At 34.4% G+C, this 25,363-nt stretch overlaps 1 protein-coding gene across 3 annotated transcripts in view; it reads left to right on the top strand.

The window, feature by feature from the left end:
• LOC149572335 (uncharacterized) overlaps positions 1 to 25,363 on the top strand; it is a 271,128-nt gene that overhangs the window by 88,253 nt on the left and 157,512 nt on the right. For 2 of the 3 annotated variants that reach the window (XR_016359910.1, XM_089813534.1), the window contains exons 3-5: positions 12,131 to 12,199; positions 15,473 to 15,565; positions 15,728 to 15,871. Coding sequence is in view for 2 of the 3 variants with exons in the window: in XM_089813534.1 (XP_089669660.1) it covers positions 12,131 to 12,199; positions 15,473 to 15,565; positions 15,728 to 15,871 (306 nt within the window). In the remaining variant the exon portion in view is untranslated. The remainder of the gene's footprint in view (positions 1 to 12,130; positions 12,200 to 15,472; positions 15,566 to 15,727; positions 15,872 to 25,363) is intronic. The other variant, XM_089813535.1, reaches the window with a different exon arrangement.

Raw genomic sequence — 25,363 nt, 5'->3', positions numbered from 1 at the left:
TTGAAATGTAGTACACATCGAGGAAAATGAGATTCCTCCTAGCAGACTAAATTTGAATGTTGCCTTTGCCAACAACAATGTACTCTTCCGCCCCCACCCCCCCACCAAAAAAAACTGAATCTGAAAAAGGTTGTAGTTAGTGAATTGGTCTCTGTGGTGGGTGAAATGATGAGAGGCACCTGAATGAATGTACCAAGCAGACGACTTGACATGATCTAGAGGTCTTGTAGCCATGAAGGTGTAAAAGGTGGATTTTGTCTACTCAGTGTGCTCTGCATTTTATGCTTTGGGCTACAAACCAGATTGCTTAGAAAAGCCAGCTAAGCATTTTGGACATTCAACTTTCGCGTTACCATACTTATGGCAGTAGTTGTACTGAATGTTCTATTTAATCTTTTGATGCTGGAGCAGAGGACTTCTATTGAGAAGACCGTTGTGAATGAGAGTTTCCCTTATCCTTCTGAAAGGATTTAGCAGAAAAGCCTTTCTCTATGGAGGTGGAGCTAGAAGTACTACTGAATTGTTGTTTCCACTGATCTTGCTGAAGCTGAAGTGTCCAGAGATCTATGAACTTTAGATCAACACCAGTAGAAGTGATGTTGAGAGTCTTAGTAAGATGTTCATAGTACTAGGGTAAAATTTTGACGATTATTACTAGAATGTCCTCTTCCTCCATCTTGCGTCCAATGGCAAGCAACTTACCACGGATTTCATGAATCTTATTCAGGTGTTCCTGGAGTGATTTCCTCTCATCTATGACAATAGTAAACAGAGTGTTCTTGAGAAATAAGGCCCAACTTTTGTCTAAAGTCTCATGAAGTTTCTTGAGATGCTTCCATATCTTGGTAGTTGCCTTGCCGGATGGAATCCGAGGGAGCTGATCATCAAGTACGGATAAGTTGAGAAACATAACTACCTCCTGATTATTTTGATCATATGTATCTTGATCAGTATTAGCCATAGTTTAAAAATTGGTATTGAAAATGTCTTGATCAACTCAATTTTTTCTAAAATCTTAGAATCGACAAAAACTTCGCAATAAATCGACACTTTTATCAAACATTTGAAAATATACAAATTCCTAAAATATTCTTAAAAATGCATACATACACACCAAATTTGTAGAACAGATAATGATTTGAGATATCCACCATATATCAATCAAAGTTTTGAGTTAAAAAATAACTCATAGCAACTAAAACTTAAAGATTAACATATTACTAGAATCTTAAACCAGAAAAACAAATACATCATATGGAATATAAATAAGTTCAATACATATAGAAGTTGAACTCCATGAAACTACAACTTTTGAATACATATTAAGTTCGAATTTCAGTATTAATGAAAACTAAAAGTAGCAATCATAAATTTCGTCTAAGAGTAGAACTCAAAAGAGATCACTGCTAATGGGTGGATGGTGTTGAAGTAGTTGTCGTGGCACTAGCAACATCCTCAACAAGTGCCCTAATAGGTGCCTTACGATCGAGAAAAGCTCTGATGGATGACCAAGCTCATGTTCCTCCTCACGTGCTACCACATCCGCATCTCAATCATCTCTCTATCTCAAACTTAGCTAGCTGCTCATCTGTCAATAAAGGATCACCCACATCCATATCTGCATGCTCACCTTTAGGAGGAGCAATCCAATCTTCTGAATATGGATCAATGTCATCCAAGTCAAATGCTTCATATGAAGCTTGCCCTCTCACCTTCTTCTCATGCGAGAAAAGGTTGTACTTCACATAAACCAAGTCATTCAAGTGATTTTGAGTCAACCTGTTACGTTTCTTTGTGTATATGTTCTAAAATGTACTCCAATTTCTCTCGCAGATGGAAGCACTACAAGGCTGCAATAAAATTCTGATGGCAAGCTGTTGAAGATTAGGTGTTGTGGCACCATAATCTTCCCACCCCAGATTTGGAAAGATAAAAAAACCATATATGATGTGGTAAAACTTCCAATAAACTTTATGAGCAAAATAAATGATATGATAAAACTAAACACATGCTCTTTTTTACCTAGCTGCAGGTGTATCTCCCAAGTTTGCAATCAGGAGAAGAAAACAATGGCCCCTCTTCCCTCTTATAGCTCTGCAACTCATCAAGTATGAGCTTTTGGAGGTTTATATCAGCAACCAATCTTTGAATATGTGTCCAAGCCGATTTGAACCTCTGCATTTGCTTTAAAAGTGTTGGAGAAATAGAACTTGGGGTTCAAGTTGTAGGCAGTTGCATGAATATGTTAGTGGAGTCGTTCGTTCCACCTACAATCAATGATGTTCCATATGAGTCTATATTTAGTCTCATTTGACCTATACAAGTGCTGAATGGCCTCTTTGGCCCTATCCATGGCCTCATATAGAAGCCCTATGGGGTTTTTATCCCCATCTGCAATTTAGCAAAGCGTGTGACCCTTGCTTCTACAAGTTCCTTACCACTAGTGTGCTTTCTCATAAGACTGAAGACCCATGTATGATTGTAGATGTACTTCTCAATATTCCTCCCATCTTCAACCACCTTCTCCATCTAGCTCAATCTCCCTAGATCGTCAAGAAGCAAGTCAAGACAATGGGCAGTAGAAGGGCTCCAAAATAATGTGGGATGTCTCTCCATCAAAAGTCTACCGACAACCACATAGGCAACTGCATTATCAGTCACAATCTAGATTACATTAGCCACTTCCACTTCTATTACCACCTCATCCAATGTGTTGCACAATTTTTCTGCATTTTTTGCTTGATTAGAGGCATCAACTGATTTTAGAAATATCATCCCCTTGAAGCAACTATAAAGTTGATGAGTGTCCTATTTCTGCCATCTGTCCACCCATCAGATATAATAATGCAATATTTTTTTCCCAAATTTTTCTTTGCTCTTCCACAAGCTGATGAATGTTCCTTAGCTCGCCATCTAACAACGACCCATTCACCTCATAAGGAGTTGGGTGCTTGAATCCCTTACTAGACAAAGAAGTTGAAGTTACCACTTGATCCCAATACGGACTACATAAAGCATTGAAGGAAATATCGTTGCAGATCTAAAATCTTGTAATTGCCACCTTTATCTTCTCATGCATCTTTTTGTTCCATGCAGTGCCTAGCAAGCCAGGTTGAGCACCAGGAATGTTACGTGGAACCTAAAAGTATGCTAAAGACCCACTCGCACTTCTCGATCCTCATATCTAAGGCCCAATAGAAGAAAAACCCTCTTCACCTGTTTGTGATCCTATGGAACTAAAAGTTCCCATTGGGGATGTCATGGCCTCGAATGTTGTCTTTTTTGCTACCTTACTTTGTGCATATTTTTGTAGGCTTGTTAAAGCCTCTTTTGAAACCTCTTCTGAACAGTCTTCACACGGTTTAATATCATTGTTTGGAATCTTCACAAGATGTTATTTCAATTGGCTTATGCTTGAAGTCATATGCTTACCACAATTGATAAATTGGACGTGTCCATTGATTACCCTTGGGATCCCATGTTTCCATAAAGGATCCTTACCTGTACCACCATCAGTCATCTTGTAGACTTAGAGAACCTAACAAAAAATAGACGATGTATAGTTAGAAAGCGTACATTATCTATTAAAAATTTAAATCTTAAATTATAAATCTTTTAAAAAATACACTTAATACTGTTATATATTAATTATAATAGTTAAATAAAATAACATTATTGTAAATTTACGAAAAGTGAATATTGTTACATAAATTTGAATAAAACAATAAATTTAATTACAATAATGCTATTTTATTTAACTATTATAATTCATATATAAGTGTAACAAGAATAAATTTCCACAATCAGTCATAGTAGAGAGATGCATATTTTGGATTTGATTGTGTGTCATATTTTTGCATCAATGTTTCGAGTCACACTTTGTGATCCATCATCAGGATGAGAAGAGCTAAAGGAGATAAATGACGATGGATCATAGAGTGTGATTCAAAACGTTGATGCACAAATATGACCCACAATCGAATCCAAAATATACATCTCTCTAGTAATAAGTGTATTTTTAGAAAATATTTATAATTTAGTATTTTCAAATTTAAATATATTAAAATTTATAAATACTGTTGGATAACAGTTATATAAATTGAGAAAGAAATAGTAATACAATCAATTTTAAATAATAAATCAAATAATAATATAGTGACTTACAGTCTACTTAGAAATTTTATTGTAAATTATTTAATATATTTTAATTTTTAGTATTTAGTTTTACAAAATTATTAAGTTTTAAATATTTTTCAAGCTAAATTACAAATAAATCAAAATTTACACAAATATTCACAAATAAAATATTAAATTTTAAACTGTAATGTTCCCATCTAGGTGGGAGGTTGGCGTACCGGGAGTTGGGCGGATTGGCATGCTAAGATTGGTGTACTAAAAATGGTGTACTAAGGTTGGTGTACTAAAGATGTTGTACTAAGGTTAGCAGACTAAGGATGACGTATTAAGGTTGGCGTACTGGGAGGTTGAAGATGCACGAAGGGTGTTGCACAAAGATTGGAAAGAGAATAAAAACTTATATGCAAATAATATTAGAACACCAAATTCTTCAAGTAAATGCCAAGCATGAATAGATATTGAATTCAGATAACCTCCAATTAATACTTGCAGACAAAGATGGTGTTCTAATTTGCCAGATCCAAGCAAAGTATTACAAGCGACGGAATAGGGTGAGGGTTGAATTCCATTGAAATCTAAAACCCAAATAGGGAAGATTTTCCACTTCTGAAATACAATCTAGAACTCCAACAAGAATTCACAAATACAAAGAAATAATCCCAAATCCTATACTAACAACTTCCTACATGCCGCACATAAATACCCCTTCAGAGAAAACTCTTGAGGGTTTATGAAAGAATGCCGACATGGCAAACACCTACGGATAATTAATAAAGTATGGACCCCTTTATTAAATAATTAAAGGTCCAAATGATATTATTTAAATTTTGGGACCATTAATTATTTAAAGTATTCTATTAAAATTGGGGAAATTACAAATCTTCGCTGCCCAAAGATTGCTTGTCCTCAAGCAATCTGCAAATTCCGGGATCCCAAACCATGTGTGGACGCAGCTAAATATATCTGTTGGAAACTCCATGCTTCTTCAGGATCACATGATCATAATTGAATTCAATTGAGATGAGTAGACCACCACCAGGCCTCCACCGTGCCACTCTGATATAAATAATGCTATGTCCAAAACCACCAGGATCCCATGGAAGCCAATCATAAAACACATTAGGGCTCCAATGCAAAAGCCTCATGGGATCACTCACACCAACCTCATTTAGAGTCTTATCAGTCAGGTGAATCTTGCCACTTCCATGAGGATGGTCTTGCATCAATGTAGATCCGAGCTCATTGCCCTCCACTACCGTCACTGTACCCATAGTTGTCAGCATTACCATCATATCGGTGAAGAGCGTCTCTAGCTTCTGCTGCTCCATTCTAATATAAATATCCCTATCAAATTTTTGTTGTGCTACATTGTCATGTTCGGAGTCACTAGGATCCCAAAGAAGCCAGTCATAAACTACATCGATGTCTAGATACACAACCTTCATGTAATCATCTACCTCCTTAGGAATCTCGCAGCCCATTTCGATCCTATTGTTTTTGTGAGGAGGTCCTTTACATGGTAAAATTGTAGTCATGTACGACTTAGGCACAACTGAAGGATAAACTCCATATTCAACTAATTGCGGTTGCTCCCACAAGGAATCATTCGTAGCATCTCCATGAAGTTGAGCAATTGCTGACAACCTAATCAGTACTCCGATATTCAATGATTGTTAGCATCTGCTGCTTCAACATGCCATAATTACAACTATTGAACTTCTGACTTCCTTGGAGCAAAATATTTGTCAAAGATGCCATAGCATGTTTTTTAGTGAGAAAACATGACAGTCTGTAAAGGCACGTACTTTGAGGCAAGAAATTGGAAGACCTAGAAAAATTGAAGAGGCACTTAGAAGAGAGCTTGAAAATCACAAAAGAAAAATGTTGTTAGATTCTTGATCCACTGGCTCAAATATCGAGACACAAGATTCAAGGTACCTAGAATAAATAGACGACAACCTATTTGAGCTCTCAGAAAATTCATTATGAATCTACAATCATATTTCACATCGGACAAAATAATTGTGAGATTCAAACAGAACCCTAGTTGGCTGAAAAACCTTCACAAAAAATGGCAGATTGAGCAGTAAGAATGGTAGACTTTGTAATGTCCCTTCTCCCATCTTGAGTATTTGATGCTTAAGACCCGTAACAAATGTCAGTAGATGGAAAAGGCAACATAAACATATTAGTATAAAAAAATTATTAGAAATAAACAAAATGAATATTATTAAATCATCTAAGTACTAATTCCCATACTAAACCCACCTAATCCTTTGAAGGAGGTACTACTTAGATTTACCAAACCTGCTAATGAGAATAACTCTCAATTAGGAAACCATCATGTTAAGAGCACCTTCTATGGTCTCTGGGATCTCTATTAATGAGTGAACTCATTCTCAATACATACTTGGTAGAGATCCCACCTCTAACCAAGCCTCTTGTCTCTAACATATGCATATGATTATCCACTACAATATATATTGTTTCTAAGACATTCTCTACAAACCCCTCTCTGGGTTCCAATTTAGAATCCCGACATTCAATCAAGAATGCCCTCTAATCTTTGAGTTTTCTTAAAAGAAACTCGACATTCTAATGAATGCCCTCTACCAAGGTCTTACTTGATCTCTATGAGAACTATAAAGTTCTCATCTCAATCCTTGATCTTGATAATTTTATCTACCAAACGATTCATATTTATTTATGAAATAAACATATAAAATGGAAACACCTCCGGTTCCTTTTAGTTTTTCACTTTAACCTTTACAAAATATATATTACTTCAATTCCCAACATTAAATATATATTAGTTTAGTTTCTTTACTTTCTCTATTTTGATGGTTTTGTAGTTCAACTCTCTTAGGTATAATTGTTTTTTAACCCTCCCATATTTTATTTATCATCCATGTCCTTTTCAAAGAGTTGCAAGCCTTCATAATCACAATCCTTTTGAAAAGTCACAACCCTTCATAATCACAATCCTTTGAAAGAGTTATAACACTTCATAATCAAAATCATTTGAAAAGTCACAACACTTCATAATGACTATTCCCAACAGTTCATAATCATAATACTATACAAAAGTTACAACCTTTCATAATCAAAATCCTTTTGAAAAGTCACAACTCTTCATTAAAATATTTTTGAAGAGTCGTAACCATTCATAATCACAAGCCTTTCAAAAACTCACATTCTTTCACCATTAAAAATATTTGAAAAAAGTCATTGTTTTCTTCTCATTCCTCTTCTAATAATCCTTCTTTAACTCTTCTCTTCTCTTCTTCCTTACTTTTTAAAATAAACTCTCCTCCCTTTTATACCTTAATTTTAAAGAGTCACATCTTTTAATTACATCTCTTGACTTTTTATTAGATTTAGTTAACTTATATTATATTATTTCTTACTTATCTATTTTGTATTTATTACCATTTATTATTAAATCTTATTTAGAAAGATAATAATCTTTCTACAATATTCATTTCTATTTAATTTAATTAATTAATTTATTCATATTTAATTGTTTTAAATATTATACTAAATATTATTTTATTAATAATATATTATATATGTAATTTTTATTTCTTATTTCTATACCTGAATATGATTTTCTTATCATTAGCTATTTAATTATTAAAATTATATTTTAAAATGGGGACATGGCAGAGTTGGGCACAGATAAAAAAGAGGGTTTTAGAAACCCTAGACAATGTTGTTTGCAGTAGGAGAGGGCCATAGATGTTTGCAAATCCCGCCCACAACTACTAGCAAAAACTAGGAGCGACGTCAAGCAAAAAATGTGACCATTAACGGAGGACATGGAGTCGCGTTTTTGAGAGGGAGTGATTAGAAAAAAAGGCTTAACAAAACCCTACAAAGGCAGAAGAAAAATGCGCGCAGGCAGTAGGAATAAACACGTCCAAACAGGCTCTCCTCTTCCAAAAATGAATGCGAGTTGCTGGAGATGTTTTTCCTAGCAGCAAAAAAATTTCAGACCAACAACAACAAACAAAAGAGTGCAATTTACATTTGGAAACCCAAGCTGAAAATTATTTTCGAACAAAAATGACACTTATAATTTCGAAACAAAATTAGTAATTTTTACGTCGAAGTTTTTCGAAGTATTGGCTCATATACCATATTATGGGAAGTAATTGGTAAAATACTTGTTTCATATTAACAAATATCAAATGATCAATATATAGAAATTAATAAATGATGTTTCCTTCGGAAATAGTCGTCAAGAATATAAATATTCTATTCCAGCTAACATATAACTAACATCTAAGTAAATATTAGAAAAATTCTAATATTTACAATAGATTACAATAGATAACCTTTAAATATAAATAAAACTATCTATTATCATAATAGTTTCCTCATTCATATTCGTTTGAAGAGTAGTAAGATAGTCTTTATACACCTTTGGTTTTGTTTACTTCTAAAGCGAGGAGCTTTATTCAATGATCATAGTCCATCTTCTACATCTTGTTTCAAGCAACAACCATTAACACAATTGATTACTTGTGGAAAGGCTACATAGCCCTTATCCTTTCTATTTTGGAGGGGATTTCTTCCTCTTATGGAATTGTTTCTTGTGTTGGGAAATTTGTTTTCTTTTCTCTCTTTTGGGAGGAGTTTTGTCCCACTAGGTTTTCTTGTTTTCTTTGTTGCAAGAGTTTATTTCGTACATGAGTACTTAGTATGACTGTGTAGCCCATCTTTTTCTTTTCATCCACCTAAGCTACGCCTAAGAGGGAATGTTAGTGTAGGATTTTCTTTTGTTTTATGTTAGTATGGATTTATTATTTTTTCTATACATATATAAATCTCTCTTAGATTATTTTAAAATGGTTAGGAGGACACATGGTGTAGTCTTGCATTCACGTGTCATTCACAACCACCTCTGGGTAGTTGAATGTCTCAACCTCTTTTAGACTTATATGCTTACTCCCATAACCATTTCTTTGTCTTTACTTGAGTTGGCATAACTATGTGTTTTACATTTACCAAGTAGGTAAACCTCTCACCTATTTTGGGATATTGGGAATTTATATACCTCTTCGATTTAATTGCGGCTATTTCGCTATATAAACAACCCTCACCTCTCTCCCTATGCTAAGTTCACTAGCTCATCTATTCATGAGTGCTAGTTTAGTGCGTCGAGTTTTGTTTCATCTCTAGATTTAGTCTTGCTTTCCTTCAGTCATTTTGATCTTGGGTCACTTCACAACTAAATCTAACAACATATGGGCCTAATAATTTCTATAACAAATTTAACATCAGCTGAAAATGATCATTAAGGACTACACCTCTCACCTCAGTTGCAATATTTGAAGTAGATTGTCTCCAAGACGCCCATGCATCATTGAGTATTGTGGAATACAAAGCTCCTTTGACTTCACAAAGACAATCAAGACAATAAAATAAGATGCAATTTGTGTATCAACAGATATATAGGCTTCACCTAGACAATATTTTGATAAATAGCTTGCGTATGGTGTTGGTTACATATGAACGTTTGTATTGTTCTCCCCTTTCATTTGTAATTTGAAATCCACTAGAACTTTGCCAATGTCTTTGAGTGCATTATTTAATGAATGCACATAACATGATGTCCAAACTATATTTTTGTACTTTTTGCACAAATATAATTAATACGTATCAGACAAGGGCAACGTCAATAACACTTGAGCTTCATGTGATGCCTCCACCTCCTTAATGCTGTCAGGTAGCTGGTTATGATGAAATTCTTTTTTTTCTCATGCCTTGAATAATCTATTGACTTAAAAAAATAAGGCCCTTTGTTATATGTTACCATGATATTAAGTAGTGGACGATATCTAGTATCTGTCCATCCATCTGTCATAATACTACATCCCTTTGTAACCCACATTCTTTTCATTGGTGCAGTTTGTTGCTTGAATCAATTTTTTTCTTTATTAATCAAAGGAGTGCGAACCTTTTTAGACCCAAGCGGTTTAGATCCAGCTGGTAATAGAAAAGTGAGCAGGTAACATTAACTGGAATTCCATTTGCATAAAAGAACACAACCATTCCTATAAAAGAACACAACCACTCCATTAACCACTTCTCAACCTTCAAATAGTCCTCTGATGGGGTTTGAGTTTCCAATGTATTGTCTCTTGCGAGAATGTTGTGCTGGTACATCTCTTGAAGACACATCTACATTTGACTCTCTATTTGGGCTTTCAGTTGCACTAAATTCCCTCGTTGAAGCATGTGAACTGAAATTAGAAACTTTCGCATCAGCCTTTTCTTGATCCTTCACAACATTGTAGTGTGATACCTCATTTGGACAAGGATTAGCACCATTTCCAGGTACGTGAAGGAAATGAGCTGTCATCCTCTTGTATGTACCTTGCTATGCAATTTAACAAAGCTTACATTTGATTATGGCTGTACCACCTAAACCTTTTGGCCTCGAAACACAATTGTAGTGCATCCATAATGGGTACAAGGCTTGCTTTCACCCAACTAACATTCAACAGAAAAAATAAATAAAAAAAGATATTAGAACTGTTTGACAAATCATTTGTAAATAAAAAAAAATATTCTATGTAAAATGAAACTTAAAACAACTATTTCACTTGTTTCATTTTTTTTTTTTTTTGATTTTCTAATGTTTTACATAAAACATGTGTAAGGAGTTACTATTAGATAGTAAGTATGGGCAAGAAACAAAAACTATCTGGATGAAATTTAAATATAATAGACTACAAAACATTTATAAAACACACCAAAAGTATAAGTTTGGCTTTTGATGATAAGAAAATGGAGGTTGGAATATTGCTTAGAATTTTAGAACAGGCCACATGAACAAGAGACAGCCTGAAATACACTAGAAGTTTAGGATTCAATTTTTCTTAGACTTTGTGAAATATAGAGTAGACAACTACAAATAAGTTCAAATATTTGAGGTTCCTGACAAAAATTGAGCTATGAACTTGAGAAGATGAGTATGCTTTGCTCGCTTGGCCTCCAGTGGCTTCATGGTGGCTTTGATGGATTTTTGAGGCAACTGATGTTCATTTTATGTGTTGAGGCATTACATTTTACATTTATTATGTGTTTGTTGTCCGGGTGCTCGTGGGAGATGTGGGGTACTTGTGGGAGATGTCAGGATTCTTGGTGAGAGATGCAGAGGACACCATGATTCTTGGGTGGACCAACTCCTGCAGACAGGGATGTTTCTACAGGTGTCTTTGGTACCAGAGCTGCTCCTTCATCTCCAAGACATGTCTCATTGGGCAGGAGATGCGTCTCATGGTTACCTTGACAATAATTTCAGAGGGTTGTCAAATCTATACTGCCTCATTTGTATGCTTATGGTAAATTCGTTTAATTGGTTATTTCCCAAGGTTTATGTAACTCTTTTGGAGATGTTTATTTGATTGATTTGTATGAATAGATTCCTTTTTAGTATTAAAGGAACCTATTGCAAAACCACATTTTCTTGAGAGAGTCAAGAAGCAAGGTTGGTCTATTAGATTTTGTAGATATCCTAGTGGCAATAGCCATGTTCGTTGAAATGCTTGGAGTCATCTTTTGTTAATGAGAAACTCATTCTCCTTGAATATTCAGAAATTAAATTCAGTTTATGGCATTAAATGAGTTACTTTAACAGGGTTGTATTTTTAGTTTCAGCGAAACCCTCTTTATTGTTAGGGGAACCTCAGAAAGAGTGATTTAATTTAGTAAGAATAAGAAGCAAAAGGGACTAAACGCCTCCCAACAAGGTAAAACAAAAATCAATTTTGTAGCTATCTATATTTGTTTAACTTCTTGGAAACCTTGACATTCTTTGTGTATGATAGATTCATGTTCTAGTTGCTCTCTCCTTTGTAGCATTTCAATATCTCATTGAAATTCTTTTGTTATTTGAAATGACTAGAAGTTAATTTCCTTGTCAATGAAAGATTTGTTTGAAATTGACTCAGTTTTGTGATCATTTTTGCATGATTTGCTTCAGGAACCTATTAAAAAGATCACTAAATCAAAGAAAACCAGGAGGAAGCTCGATGTGACAGATTCTAATGAGGCAAGGGGAAGTGTTTTGTTGCACTTCATTTTACTTGGTGATGTTGCAATTACTTATTCTTACAGTAGCCATGCTTGTAAAGAAAAAAAATGGTATTTTTAGAAAGGTCTATTACATATTTAGCCAAATTATTCAGGATTAAATCACAAAGCTGTTTCTCAAAGCATGTTTTCTATAAATAACTTTCTTCTTTCATGGGTGAAAGGGGGTTGTGAATAGGTCACCTGTCCCTACAAAGTTAACTTTTCATATAGGGGATAAAGTCAAAATCAAGAATAATATGAAAACATACGTAAATTAAATATAATTTGATAATAATTCAGTAATAGAAGCCCAAAACTAAAACTGGAGTGTTCTTTGTGTGGGGTCCTCTTCCACCTATAACAGTATGGTAGCTGTTTAAGTTGTACCACTTTTTTCAGCTAAAACAAAAAGTGGTAAGTTTAAGAGTTTTTTAGCTGTATTATAGAAACACAGGCCAAGCCAGTAGAACAGAAGACAGTTTTATTGCAAAGCAAACTGAGAACAAGGAACAAAGAAGAGTCAAAACCTGGCTTGGTCCCCACAGTTTTTGTGAAGCACATTCCCTTCCTGGAGAAGTGCCAGCTTCATACCTGTTCTTGGGTTGCTTTTTGTTGCCTACCCCCTTCAATCAAGGAGCCAGTTGCTACAGTGTAATGTGATCTTTGTCATGATAAGCCCTATGTATCCTGGATAAATTTGTGTCCCATTCTATAATTGCAGCCAAGTCCTTTTCAAGCAGCTTGCCGATACTCATTTTTCCATCTTCCATGTCTTCTCTCAAGCCTTTTGCAGGAATTTGTCTAGGCACATGTAGTGAATGATTACTTCAGAGTGGGGCACCTATCCTGCTTTACAACCTTTTGATTGTTTATAAATTTGTGCAGGTAAAAGAGAAAATCATGCATGACCTAAACCTGCTGATTGATAGAAAACAAATCTTGATTGCCAGAAAATCTTTGAGAATCTCAACATGGAGGCTTGAGCTCTCATAGGCAGCATCCATGGATGCCTAATCATTATATCCTTGGAGAGCTTCTCTACTCTCTACTCAAATAGAGCCCCTTATGCTTGATGCTATGAGCAAGACTGTTCAAAAAGTTGCCTTGAATAGAAGGTTAGTGCCTTTTCTCACCATGTTGGCAAATTCCCCAGCTGCAGCGATGAGTGTGATAATGGCCAATATATAGAGAGAATTCTATATTTTGAAACTATATCCCTTTTTCTAGTTAGAAACTTCACTGGTTGACGGAGAGTCCTGAATATATTTAAAACGGGATTACATGATTCCCCAAAAATGGTTGAGAACATGCTGTAAGCATATACTATTTTCTAATTGGAGGCTTCACTGAATGATGGAGACAGCTACAGAGATTGTTTGTGTAATTTCAAACAGCAAGGCATTTTGCTGTCAATGTATAAAGGCAGTGTTATTAGCCAATTCAAATTAGGATGTAACCTCATTGGTGGAAGAGTAAACTAGCTAACTCAAAATGCTGGACAAAAGCTTCATTACCTTATAAAAATTCATCAAAAAAAAAGCTTTGGCAAGATGTCTAAGAGCAGGAAGCCCTGATTAAAAAGTGCTGATTAAGATTCTGATTGCTTGCATAGAAATGAGAGGGCATTTGCTGTGTTTATTAGCATAAGAGTTAAAGCACCTAACATGTATCACATAATGGTGCTTTATGTCTCCATGATTTTTTTGTATGAGAGTTGATAGGACAGGAGTTCCATCGCGTCTATGATGTTTCTGGTGTTGTTTCTGAAATGATAATTGATCAATCATTGTTAAACAAAGGAGAGGAATATTCCTAAAGCGTTTACAAGGTCTATCTTTTTATAATGGAAATGATCAAGAATTGAAGACAAAATAGAAAGTCACTAAACTAACTAACTGACTTAAAAAGAAAGTTAGTTACATGACCATTACACTAAATATTACAATATTACTTTAATTCCCTCCCTTAATGGTCTTTCTACTAACTACCCTACAAAGACTTGACATAGTTTGCAGAACATTTAGCCATGAGTACATAGAAGGCTGCTCCCTTTTCTTCAGAATGTTCTGCAACTTTTAGATTTGACTAAGTTTAACATAAGCCTTCCAGTTTAATGTTGGGTAATAAAGCTATACCTCATCTTCTAGAGACACTGAGATCAGCTGCAAAAAATTTCAATTTTTGTCGATAAAAAATTCAGTGAAAAACTCTAAAACAATGGTTTTGCCAAAAAATGTTAAAAGAAGCTTCTACTAAACATTTTGGGGAAACAAATCACCAAATCATTGAGGTAATGCTAAGATGACACACTATTTTGTGGATAAATGTGTAAAATACTAAAAACGTTGATTTTGTGGAAAAACAGTAAAATCCGATGAACTCAAAAAATTTGGAGAAAATCCACAATGATATTTTTGAAAAAATATTCACAATCTTTCCATGATTTTTTGTTCAAAAAAATTGAGAAAGCCCTCTGCAATTCGTAATAACAAATAAAATCATGTTTGTTCATAAAAAAAAAATTCAATTTTTATCTGGAAAAGTATTCCAGGTATACCCACAATTTTTTAACGGAATTTAAAAAAAAAATTTAACCTGCTCTGATACAATGAAATAATAATTGATTGATATTAAATATTAAAAGAAAAGACAGGAATACTCCTTAAATAAGAAATCATAAGAAGAACATTCCATAACGGAAACGATCGAGAATTAAGACAAAATAGAAAGATACTAAACTAAGAAACAAACTTGAAAGAAAGTTTGCTTAAATGATCCTTATACTATATTTTACAATATTTCTTTTAATTGTTTCCATTGATTTAGCCTTTATGCTGTGATATTGATTATGTTGCATTAAGTGAATCTTTTATTCACCGTCATGTGTTAAGGAGTAATACGATTGATGTGTGATCATGTTGTAGAGTTGAGGAAACTGCTAAATGAAACATCAGATGTTTGCACTGTGATGCATTTTATCATCCATGCTTTGTGTTACTGCTTTGTTTGAATTTTTAATTGAAATCAATAGTTTGATGTACAAAAGGGTCAATGATTAACTAGATTTATATGTGTGGTGTCCGATGTAATATACAAGAATCTTCTACATAAGTTAAAAAATCCCCTCCAATAGCTTTTTAAGTGTCCCTGTTTAGTGGTACTTAAAATGCTGATCCAAAGCAGTACTTGGAATAAGAAAATGGTTACTGGCTATCTTTGATTGCATGGCCTTATACACTCAATTTAATAGGTTCTTTATCGGATGGAGTTTGATGGTGCATCAAAAGGAAATCCTGGGAAAGCAGGAGCTGGAGTTGTGCTGCGAAATCATGATGGCTCTGTGGTATGATAATGTAAAATGTATTAAATTTAGTGAGATTGGTAACTTTATTACAGTGTTTTAAGCTTTTTAGAGAAAAAATTGTTTTAGAAATTTTTGCTCTTAATATATTTTATTATGAAGCTATAGAACTTTTGTAAAAAGATATGCCTATTTTATGAACAGATATGTGAATTGAAAGAAGGTGTGGGTAGAGCAACAAACAATGTTGCTGAATATCGTGCAGTTATTCTTGGATTAAAAGTGGCCTTAAGTAGAGGAATTCAAAAAATTCATGTGCAGGGTGATTCAAATCTTGTTTGCATGCAGGTCGGTCTCTCTTTCTCTCTCTGCCTGTTCCCCCCTCTTTCTTTCTCTGTCATTTACTTGTTCGTTCTATGGGTGCACTCCCCCCCTCTCTCTCACACACTCGCGCGCATTCATCTTAAGATTCACACCCTCCTCAACATGTCTGATCTGTAATGCGTCTTCCATTAGTATTGTTGCACAGTGCTAGTATTTCATAGTGAGATTAAACCATGATAAAACTATATTAATTGTCAATTGAACCATTGTAATTATCCATCTACAGGATTGTCTATGCAGATTCACCAGGGCCAGGTTATCTTATTTCCTGACAAAGGAGCAGCATTGAAGATACAGTTCCAACAGTTCCAGCTACATTAAGGACATGATTTCAGAACTTGATGATTAATTTTCTAGTAGAATATTATAATGTTTCTTTAATGCTCATCTTAGTTAGTCTTTAGTTTATTAATTATTTTTCTATTTGTCTTTAGTTTATGATTGTTTCTTTTAGAAGAAACATCATCTTTGTAAATCTATGTAAAGAGCTTTAATCTCCTTTGTTTATTACAATTACGACATCATCGATTTACCATAACATAGTATCAGAGTGGGTCAATGGGATTTCATGAGGTTTGGCTTAAAAAATTCAAGTCCCTTTTGATTTGAAAATTTTTCCAATATTTGAAAGTCACTAGAGGTATTTTACAAAATTTTGTAGTTTGTCTTTGAAGATTTTTGCTGAAAATCGCAAGCTTGGTCGAGGGTTTTGATTGCGCGATTTCTTGTTTTGGACAAAAGTTTCTAATTTTTGAAGGTTGCATGTGAGTTGCATGTTCTTCCATGTACATATTGTTACTTGCATGTACTTGCATACGCTTGCATGATGCTTGCACGTGCTATTATACCATATTCTCCTGTTTTGCCACACGAAGACTTTTTTGAGGGGTTTTCATAATTTTCCCTCAAATAATCTCAGATTTTGAAATTTGCAAAGTTCTGTGGGATTCTACGGGTTTATAATTTTCTCCTAAAAAATTATCTTTATAATTTTCTCCTCAAAAATTATTTGTTGGGTTTATAATTTCTCTAAATTATTTGATGTTGGGCTTTATTGTTTTTTGAAAAAAATGAAGCTTTGTATTCTCTGATCCGTGTCTCAAATTTTGCTGTTTGGTTTTGATTGATTTTTCACCTCAAGAATCGTGTCTAGTTTTCACAAATTTTCTCCTAAAGAGTTGTTGCGTTTTACAGTCTATTTTGGGGCATCATTCTCATCTGCAAAGTTTGAGGGTTTGCCAATTTTTCCTCAAAATCGTGCTAGCTGTTCTCATTGTTTGTCTCTGCCTCCAAGGAAGAGGAGCTTCGTTATCCAACACCAGTTTGAATGTTTTTGTGATGATTTCTGGTAAGATGTTTTCTTGATTCTGGAGGGTTGGTGGCATAATCAGCTCAGTGACTAACTCGTCTTTATTTGGAAAGATTTTTTAAAAAGAGGACACCCTTCTCTGTTCTTTTTTGGATGGATTTGGGCTTCTTGGTCATTAACATTTTGCCAATCGAAGGTGGGTCTCAGCAGAAGAAAAATGTTTTGAAGAATTTGTGACAAAAAGACATCAGTTAGACAATGACCATTAAGGGAGGTTATTAGAATATTATAATGTTTCTTTAATGGTCAACTTAGTCTTTAGTTTATTAACTAGTTTTTATTTTTTTCTTTAGTTCATGATTGTTTCTTTTAGAAACATCATCTTCGTAAATCTATATAAAGAGCATTTATCTCCTTTGTTTAATACAAGTACAACAACATTGATTTACCATAACAGTTTCATCCCTTTCAGCATAGAAGAAGAAGAAGAATTGATGGATATTTATAGCATGGTGGCTGTTGTAGATCCAACAATAGAGGAGCAAGTTTTAGGGTTTGAGATTTGAACAACATATATTGAATTGTTCTTTATAAGTTTGTTTATAAAAATGAGTCAAAATTTGCATATACAAAGGTCTATGCCTTAGGACATCAGAATTAAGTTTCAAAATGAAAATCGTGTCTATAATACAGAATTGTTGCCAAGAACAGACAAATTTTTGAGGTTGGAAAACTCACGAGTACAGTCAAAATCATGTGCCAAGCTATATGTATAAAGTTTTAAAAAATGAATGTATTATACAAAGTGCAAAATGTGACTATCAATAGTCAAGTGGCATACAAAGAAGCCAAGTAAGTTTGAAAAGAGGCCTAAAAGGAAATGTTTGTAGGTATGCATAGGCACATGATAGACGAAGGAGAATAGAGTGATTATCATGAAATCATGTGCATATCATTTAGAGAAGGCCACATACGAGTTGGTTTTCATATTCGGCCTAGCATGTACAGTTGCATCATTACCACATATTTGAAGTATAACGTTTGTTATATTACAAGATTCAATTTGAGCCTTTTTATAAAAAGCACACATGTAATCAAAATGGCCTCATGTTTGAGACTCTGAGTGATTAGGGAAAAAGTCTAGCCTTTTGCTGATGGTTGAGATTTTCAGGCTAACCATATTGAGAAGTATGTGGTTAGAATTGTTGGTTCTTTAATACTAGAATTAAGATAGACACAAAAAAAAACAACAAAAAATGAAGAACACAAAGATATCAGTACCTTGGGAAAATGCTCCAACCTAAGGGAGCAAAACCCAACACAAAATCTCATTTTATTAATAATGAATCGTAAGAAGATTCATAAACAATAGTCCAAAACTATAACAATAAACTGAAACAATGATAACAAGCTCTTGTTAAAATTTTATCTGTGAAAATATAAAATACACTTTTATAACATAAACACCCAACATAGAAACTTGAACCAATGAACTCCAGATGTTTTACTGATTGACATATATATGAATATGCAAGTAAGAGAAGGATGTCCAAGTAATGAAGAGTCAACTGAGACCTTTAAAATGCCTAAGCTTACAATTGAATTGACTACCAATCCAAGGTGGACTAACTATCGTTATAGATAGATAATGACTTCATTTTCTTCAAGTGCCCATTGAAACAAGGAAGCCACTAACAATTAACTAGAAACATCTGATCAATAGCTATAAATAGAGATGGCTATTACATAAATTGGGAGAAAGATATCTTCTGAAGCTATATCTCCAACACTCTCTCTTAGCTAGGGAGGTATCTTTCTAGATATCCATGTCATGGAATCGCTCAACATGACACCTACAGTGGCTACACTACTTATTGGAAAAGATCTATATCAGGGAAAATCTCTCAAAGTGACAGTGTCATGGAATCACTCAATATGACGTCCACTATGGCTACTTTAGTGCGTGGAAAGAAACATATACACAAGCTCACATCCAGGAGTCACTAAGCGAGATTTCATTGTGGAATCTCTCAACATGATGTTCACCATTGCTACTCCCATGTGTGGAGAGGCACATATACACAAGTGCCCATTAGGAAACCACTCAACATGGCGTCCTCAAGGAATTTCTCAACATGACGTCCACCATGGTTACTCTCCCATGTGTGGAAAGGGGCACATCATTCAAGGGCTTTAACCTCACATTTCTCTATTTCAAAGAAATGTGCATTATAGAGCAACATATGTGGAGGTGTTTCACCTTATATTTCTCCATCTCAGAGAAATATGAATTGAAGAGAAACATCTCTGAAAGGCTTTCACCTCATATTTCTCCATCTTAAAGAAATATGCATTAAAGAGAAATTGATGCTGAGAATCCCTCTTAGAAAGAGCAACATTCTCACACTACAATGACAAAGAGCTCACAACTTTGATTATGACAATAAATTATAGTTGGCTCTAATGTTTGACCAAACAAGGAGCTTTCAGAGCCACACTACTTCTGGAGCTTGTTGATCCTCTACGAAGGACTTGGCACTCTCCATTTGTCGCTCAAGCTCCCTTTGAATCTTCTTGAACCTAAAGAAATCCCCCCTCTTTAGCTCATCAAGATCTCCCTATACGTAATTAATTGTATTCTTCAATCTTGACTTTATGATATTCTTTAGTGCATTCACCCTTTGGTTGTCTCAATGGCCTCTGGATCGAATCTATGTTTTTTTTACAGTGAGGTAGACAATATGTTGGAAATGCTTCGCCGAACACAAAGAAATAATTCATAGATTGTTATCACATCTAGATAGAAGCCAAGTGTCTATAAGTTCTTGCCTAGAACTCACACATGATGAATATGTAGAGCCTCTGTTGATGAGAATCGATTCTATCTCGAGTAGCTGATATAGGTAGTTAACACAAATGCCTAATGTGGCTACTCTCTTCATTCTACCAAGGTTTCCTTAATAATTCCGGTTCAAATATTTTGGAATTATATCACTGTATTGTCTCTACACAGATAAAATTTCCATTGCCAACATTAGTCCTATAAACATTTAGGTGACCATTTTCTCAAAAAGATTGGGTCATAACTGATAATCCTAGGAACTTGCGAGCAAATTCATCCATGATTACTATTTGTTTGAGGCAAGCCAACGCATGATTGAGCTGTTTCATTTTGTGACCAATCAAAGTATTCTAGTGGTACTTTTTCTTATTTTTTTTTAAGGTCTTTGTTTTCATGTTTTTTCTTTTTGTTTACTATTATTTTGGTTTCATAATACTCTTTAAAGGGAATAAAATTTCTGATTTCTAGATCCATCCTTGTGTACATTTGTGCAATTTCTTCCACATCGTTTATGTTTGGTTCCCCTTTTGTGACCAGCTCCTAGCTTGGAAGGAACCAAGGGATGGTGTCTTGGGGAAATGAATCTTGTTTCAAAGGTTCGTTTTTCCAAGTGAGCATGCTTCCCTGTATTTGGGTTGGCCCTTTCATTATGAATCTTATTACTTAGATTTTCTATGGCTTCAAGTATCATTTTATTGGTACTCTCAAACCTTTCATTGGTTTGTTATGAAACTTATTAACTGTTGTGTGCGTTGTTTTGCCATTGCTCTCTGGTGTGTGGATAGGTTTGTGTGGGACAACCTCCACAGGATGGCAAGATTATGCTTGGATACACTGTAATGTCCTTGCTACTAGCTTTTGCTCAGGACAGTTAATGCTTGCAAAAGGAATGTTAAAAACAATAATAATTTTAAATATAAGGTTCTACCCTCTATCCTAACCCCAACCTTAAAGACCTCTCCAAATCGGGATTATGAACCCACCTCAGGATCTTCGGGTCTTAAATGATAGAATATCAATTCTAGTATCGTCCTCGGTTACTTCTCCGTCTTCTCAAGAGTGCTCCCTCTAAAGTTCTTCTTGGAAGACATCACCCCTATCCAAGCCCCTTATCACATATTCATATGTTGACATCAACATAATGTTTTGGCCATGAAGATTGCATGATGCTCACTCATGTCAGTCAAATAAAGACTAAGCTCGGAGATCGACATTAAGGAGATGATGTAAATCTAAGATCGCTATCTTCCCTCGAAAGGGACTTTCTTGATCTTTATTAAATATTAACCATTCCATAACCATTAATCTTGTGTATTATTCATTTAAGAAATTCATCTTTACATATACATATATAAATATGTATATGTATAAAATGTCTTTAAACATAAATTCATAGGAAAGAGTTAATGTTGTCAATGTTTATATAATTTATGCTTGTCTTTTTTACCTTGCTTGGCCACCTTAATACTCCACGTACTTAGCCCACGTTTTCTTCTGTAAATGTATTCCATGTATGACTTAGTTTATTCCTCGTCGGTTGACACTTAAGTATCTCGGCTTTTGATTAGTTGCTGTATTCCGTACCTCCTCATTATCCTATGTGATCGTCCTTCATGCCTCCACATCAAACAAGCCTTTATCCTTAAATAGTCGCCTTGACCCCACTAAGCAACATGTCTTATCTTGACAACTTGTTGAGTTGGCATTGAATGATTTGTTATGTGTTTATATGTCTTCATGACCGATGTAATGTCCCCTCTTTAGTTCGACATGGCATTGATCATGGATTTGCCTATTCCAGACTCTCGTAGGCAAATGGTGTGGAAAGAGAGTCAATTCTGCGGATCAGATAGTCATATCTTACTCTTGAAGAAGTGTTAAGAGGTTATATTTTATCATTATGTGATATTGGGGCCCACATGTTATAATTTTAATTTGAGTTGCACTTTTTATTTTATAAAATTACTTTATTATAAAAAAGTGCATTATAATGAGAAATTATAAAGGATGTTTCTAGAAGTTCTAGCAACTTCTTAGAAAAGTGAATAAATAGAGGGCTGGGCCTCTCATTTGGACATGCTTGGATTGGAGAACTCTTCTACTTCTTCATTGTGAAGACATTTGTGGACTTTGGATCTGCAAATTATTCGATCTTTGGGAACGAATCACTCCCTTGGATTGGCGACTTTGAGGGTGTGAAATATCACCTGAATTGTTGCATAATTGGAGTTGGTATTAAGCCATCTCATTGGAGCTTATTGAGAATTCGTTGTTAGGGTTTGTTTTTGGTTGGAATAAGGATTTCAGATTTGCCCTATCATTGGAGAAGCATTTGACAAGAGTTTGAAGACAGAATAAGTGCATTTTCAGAATTGGCAAAGCAGGGTTCGGAACCACATAATTGCTCATATCTCCTCAACCCCTTGGAGTTATTTTTTATGGTTTTACAGGGTTACTACCTAACCCTAGGCGCCCATTTTCCTTGCATTTGGGGGTCCCAAAACCCTAATATTATTTTATTTCAGCAGCCGTACAGGTACGGCCTGGTACGGCCTTGCTAGTTTGGGCAGCAGCAGCAAATTAAGGACAGTTTGGGGGTGCGGTTGGAGGTCTTCATCAACGATCTGCAGCAAAACGTGTTCTTCCATAGTTCTTCAAACCAGGTTCTTGCATTCTGAAATATATGTCAATTTTTGGGTAAATTTGCTGTCATACAGTCATTGTAATAATCAGTCCAGAATTGGTAATAAGATAATTTCAGAATTTATTGCATTGTAATTGAAATATAGTTCAATGGCTTTATATATATTGTAATTCTGTGATTATATTCTGAAAGTATCAAATCTGAAATTACCATATTCTGAATATTGTTACTGTTACACGCCAAGTCTTTGACAAAATTCCTAAGTTCAGTTTGAGGGTTTCTGTGGCCTTTATAGAGAGGGTCATTACAACCGATTAGTCGGTATTACTATTAGTTTCAAATTTGGGAATAGTAATGTTGGTATTGATATTGCATATTGTTTATTGGTCTAATATTAGTGTTGTTTTAAATATGAATAATATTGAACATTGTTTATTCTATTATTGATGTTTATTTGTCTAATATTAATGTAGCTTTACTCAATAGTAATATTCTCATGAGAGATGGATTCATGTTGAATCACTACTCATGAAACATGGGTCATCGAGTTTGACTCAAAAATCACACAGTTAAATCCTGATATTCACATCACAATTTGACTAGCTGTGGAAATCATCTCCTACTTATCAATTGATGAGCTTAAGGGGCTTTCTAATGAATGGTTCATAAGGCACAACACTTGGTGAAGGTTTTGCAAATGGGGTTGCAAGCTTTGGGTTTAACTGTGGAGGAAACTCCGTAGTTAAGCGCGCTCAGGCTGGAGTAGTACTGGGATGGGTGACCTCCCGGGAAGTCCCGGTGCTTCACCCCTGTGAGCATCACCTAGATCCAATGAGTGCTAAGTGTTCCATTTATTCTCATGAGAGATGGATTCATGTTGAATCACTACTCATGAAACATGGGTCATCGAGTTTGACTCAAAAATCACACAGTTAAATCCTGATATTCACATCACAATTTGACTAGCTGTGGAAATCATCTCCTACTTATCAATAGTAATATTGTTATTAATATTGAATATTATTTATACTAATGTTGTTAATATTGAAAAATGTATTTGTCTACTGCCTCTAACATCGACATTGAATAACTATTGAGTAATATTACTTTTTGAACAACATTGATATTGAAAATATATTATTCAATGTATATTTCATTTCTTAATTCATAACTTAATCAAGGCTCATTGCATCTTGTGAGTAAGGAAAATAATCAAAAAGTTGCAAGGATTGGCAAAGAGTTGCCTAGAAATCATGTAAATGTAATGCTGTTAAAAGTGATACATAGTGCTGGTTGATGAACAATTGGTGTTTGGAGCGATTTAAGCTTGTTAGGTGGCCACTAATAAGCGGCCAGATTGGTGGTTGTTGGGAATTAGTGTTTACATAGGTGTTAGAAATTAGAGTTTATTTAAATAAGTGTTGTAATATCGAGTTTCTTAGAACAACTTAATATTATTATAGTCACAATGATTGTTTGGTATGTTAATTATAATAGTGGTATATGTTGAGTTGTTACAAAATGTTGAGTTATAAATGATGAGACTATATAGATTGATAAAATATGTATAGTATTGATTTACTTATCAATACAAAATTAGAGATTAATGTACTCTAAGTTAGACTTTGGTTGCAATGCATATAAATTTTGATTGCAGACTTAATGTAGAAACTATTAATTTATTGGCTTGGTGATTAGTTATATACTTGTGTTGATCTGTACGTATACTTACTCTGTTTGCAATATTTTTAGTAAATACACCGTACACTATTATGACGGCAGGAAGATTTTTTTTATTGTTTTGTTTGATGATGTTTCAAAGAGAGAGTTTAACTCTTTTATAAGCAAAGGTGAATATGGGTGTGATCCTATAGACACCAATTGACCAAGGCACCATCTAAATGACGCATGTTAAAGCATATAGACTAGGCTTTGACAGAAAGTAACAAATTACATTAAAATTTAAATATAGGCTATGAACTCGTGAAAGTTGACGACATGAAGGACATTAATAAGAGATGGTCAAAGATCGAGGTAGTTGACAAAATAAGGAACAAGGCCCAAGGAAAATACATGGTTATTACTTATTAGTGTTGATAAGTCAAGCATGATTAGGAGAGGACCACTGTATCCAAGGAATATCAGTGAGGGTAAGACATTTAATCATCACATTCCCAACAAGAGGGGTAGTATGTCGTACTAACTAGACCAATGCCCAATGCATGATTTATCATGCTGAAACTAGTAGGTGGGTTCAAACTGAAATCCAATTAGGATAGGTAGAGAGAGTATATATATAAATAAATAAATAAATAAATCTCTAATAATATCAATTATATTGAAATGTCATTTGACATAAGCTACATACATTAACCCAAACATCTCAATTTTTTTAGGAATTGTTACATCCTAATTTTTGACCTAATTTTAAATTTGCTCATAGCCGTTGGATTTAATGGAGTTTTCTTTCATAATCATGTGAAGTAGGTAGTTATTTATATCCATTGTATTAAGTATTAATGAAGATGGTCGTTAACCATTATTTGTTATATGATGTTTAGCAGTTGCTTGATTTTGGAATTATGGTTAATAATTAAATTATTTTAAATGTTTATATGAAAATTATTATGGAACTTGATATTATGGTGGAAGTGTTTCACG

The sequence above is a fragment of the Cupressus sempervirens genome, chromosome 2 (assembly GCF_028749045.1).
Source record: "Cupressus sempervirens isolate cs-2001-9-10 chromosome 2, ASM2874904v1, whole genome shotgun sequence".
In the NCBI taxonomy this organism is placed as follows: domain Eukaryota; kingdom Viridiplantae; phylum Streptophyta; class Pinopsida; order Cupressales; family Cupressaceae; genus Cupressus; species Cupressus sempervirens.
This window is presented reverse-complemented; position numbering and strand designations above follow the sequence as displayed.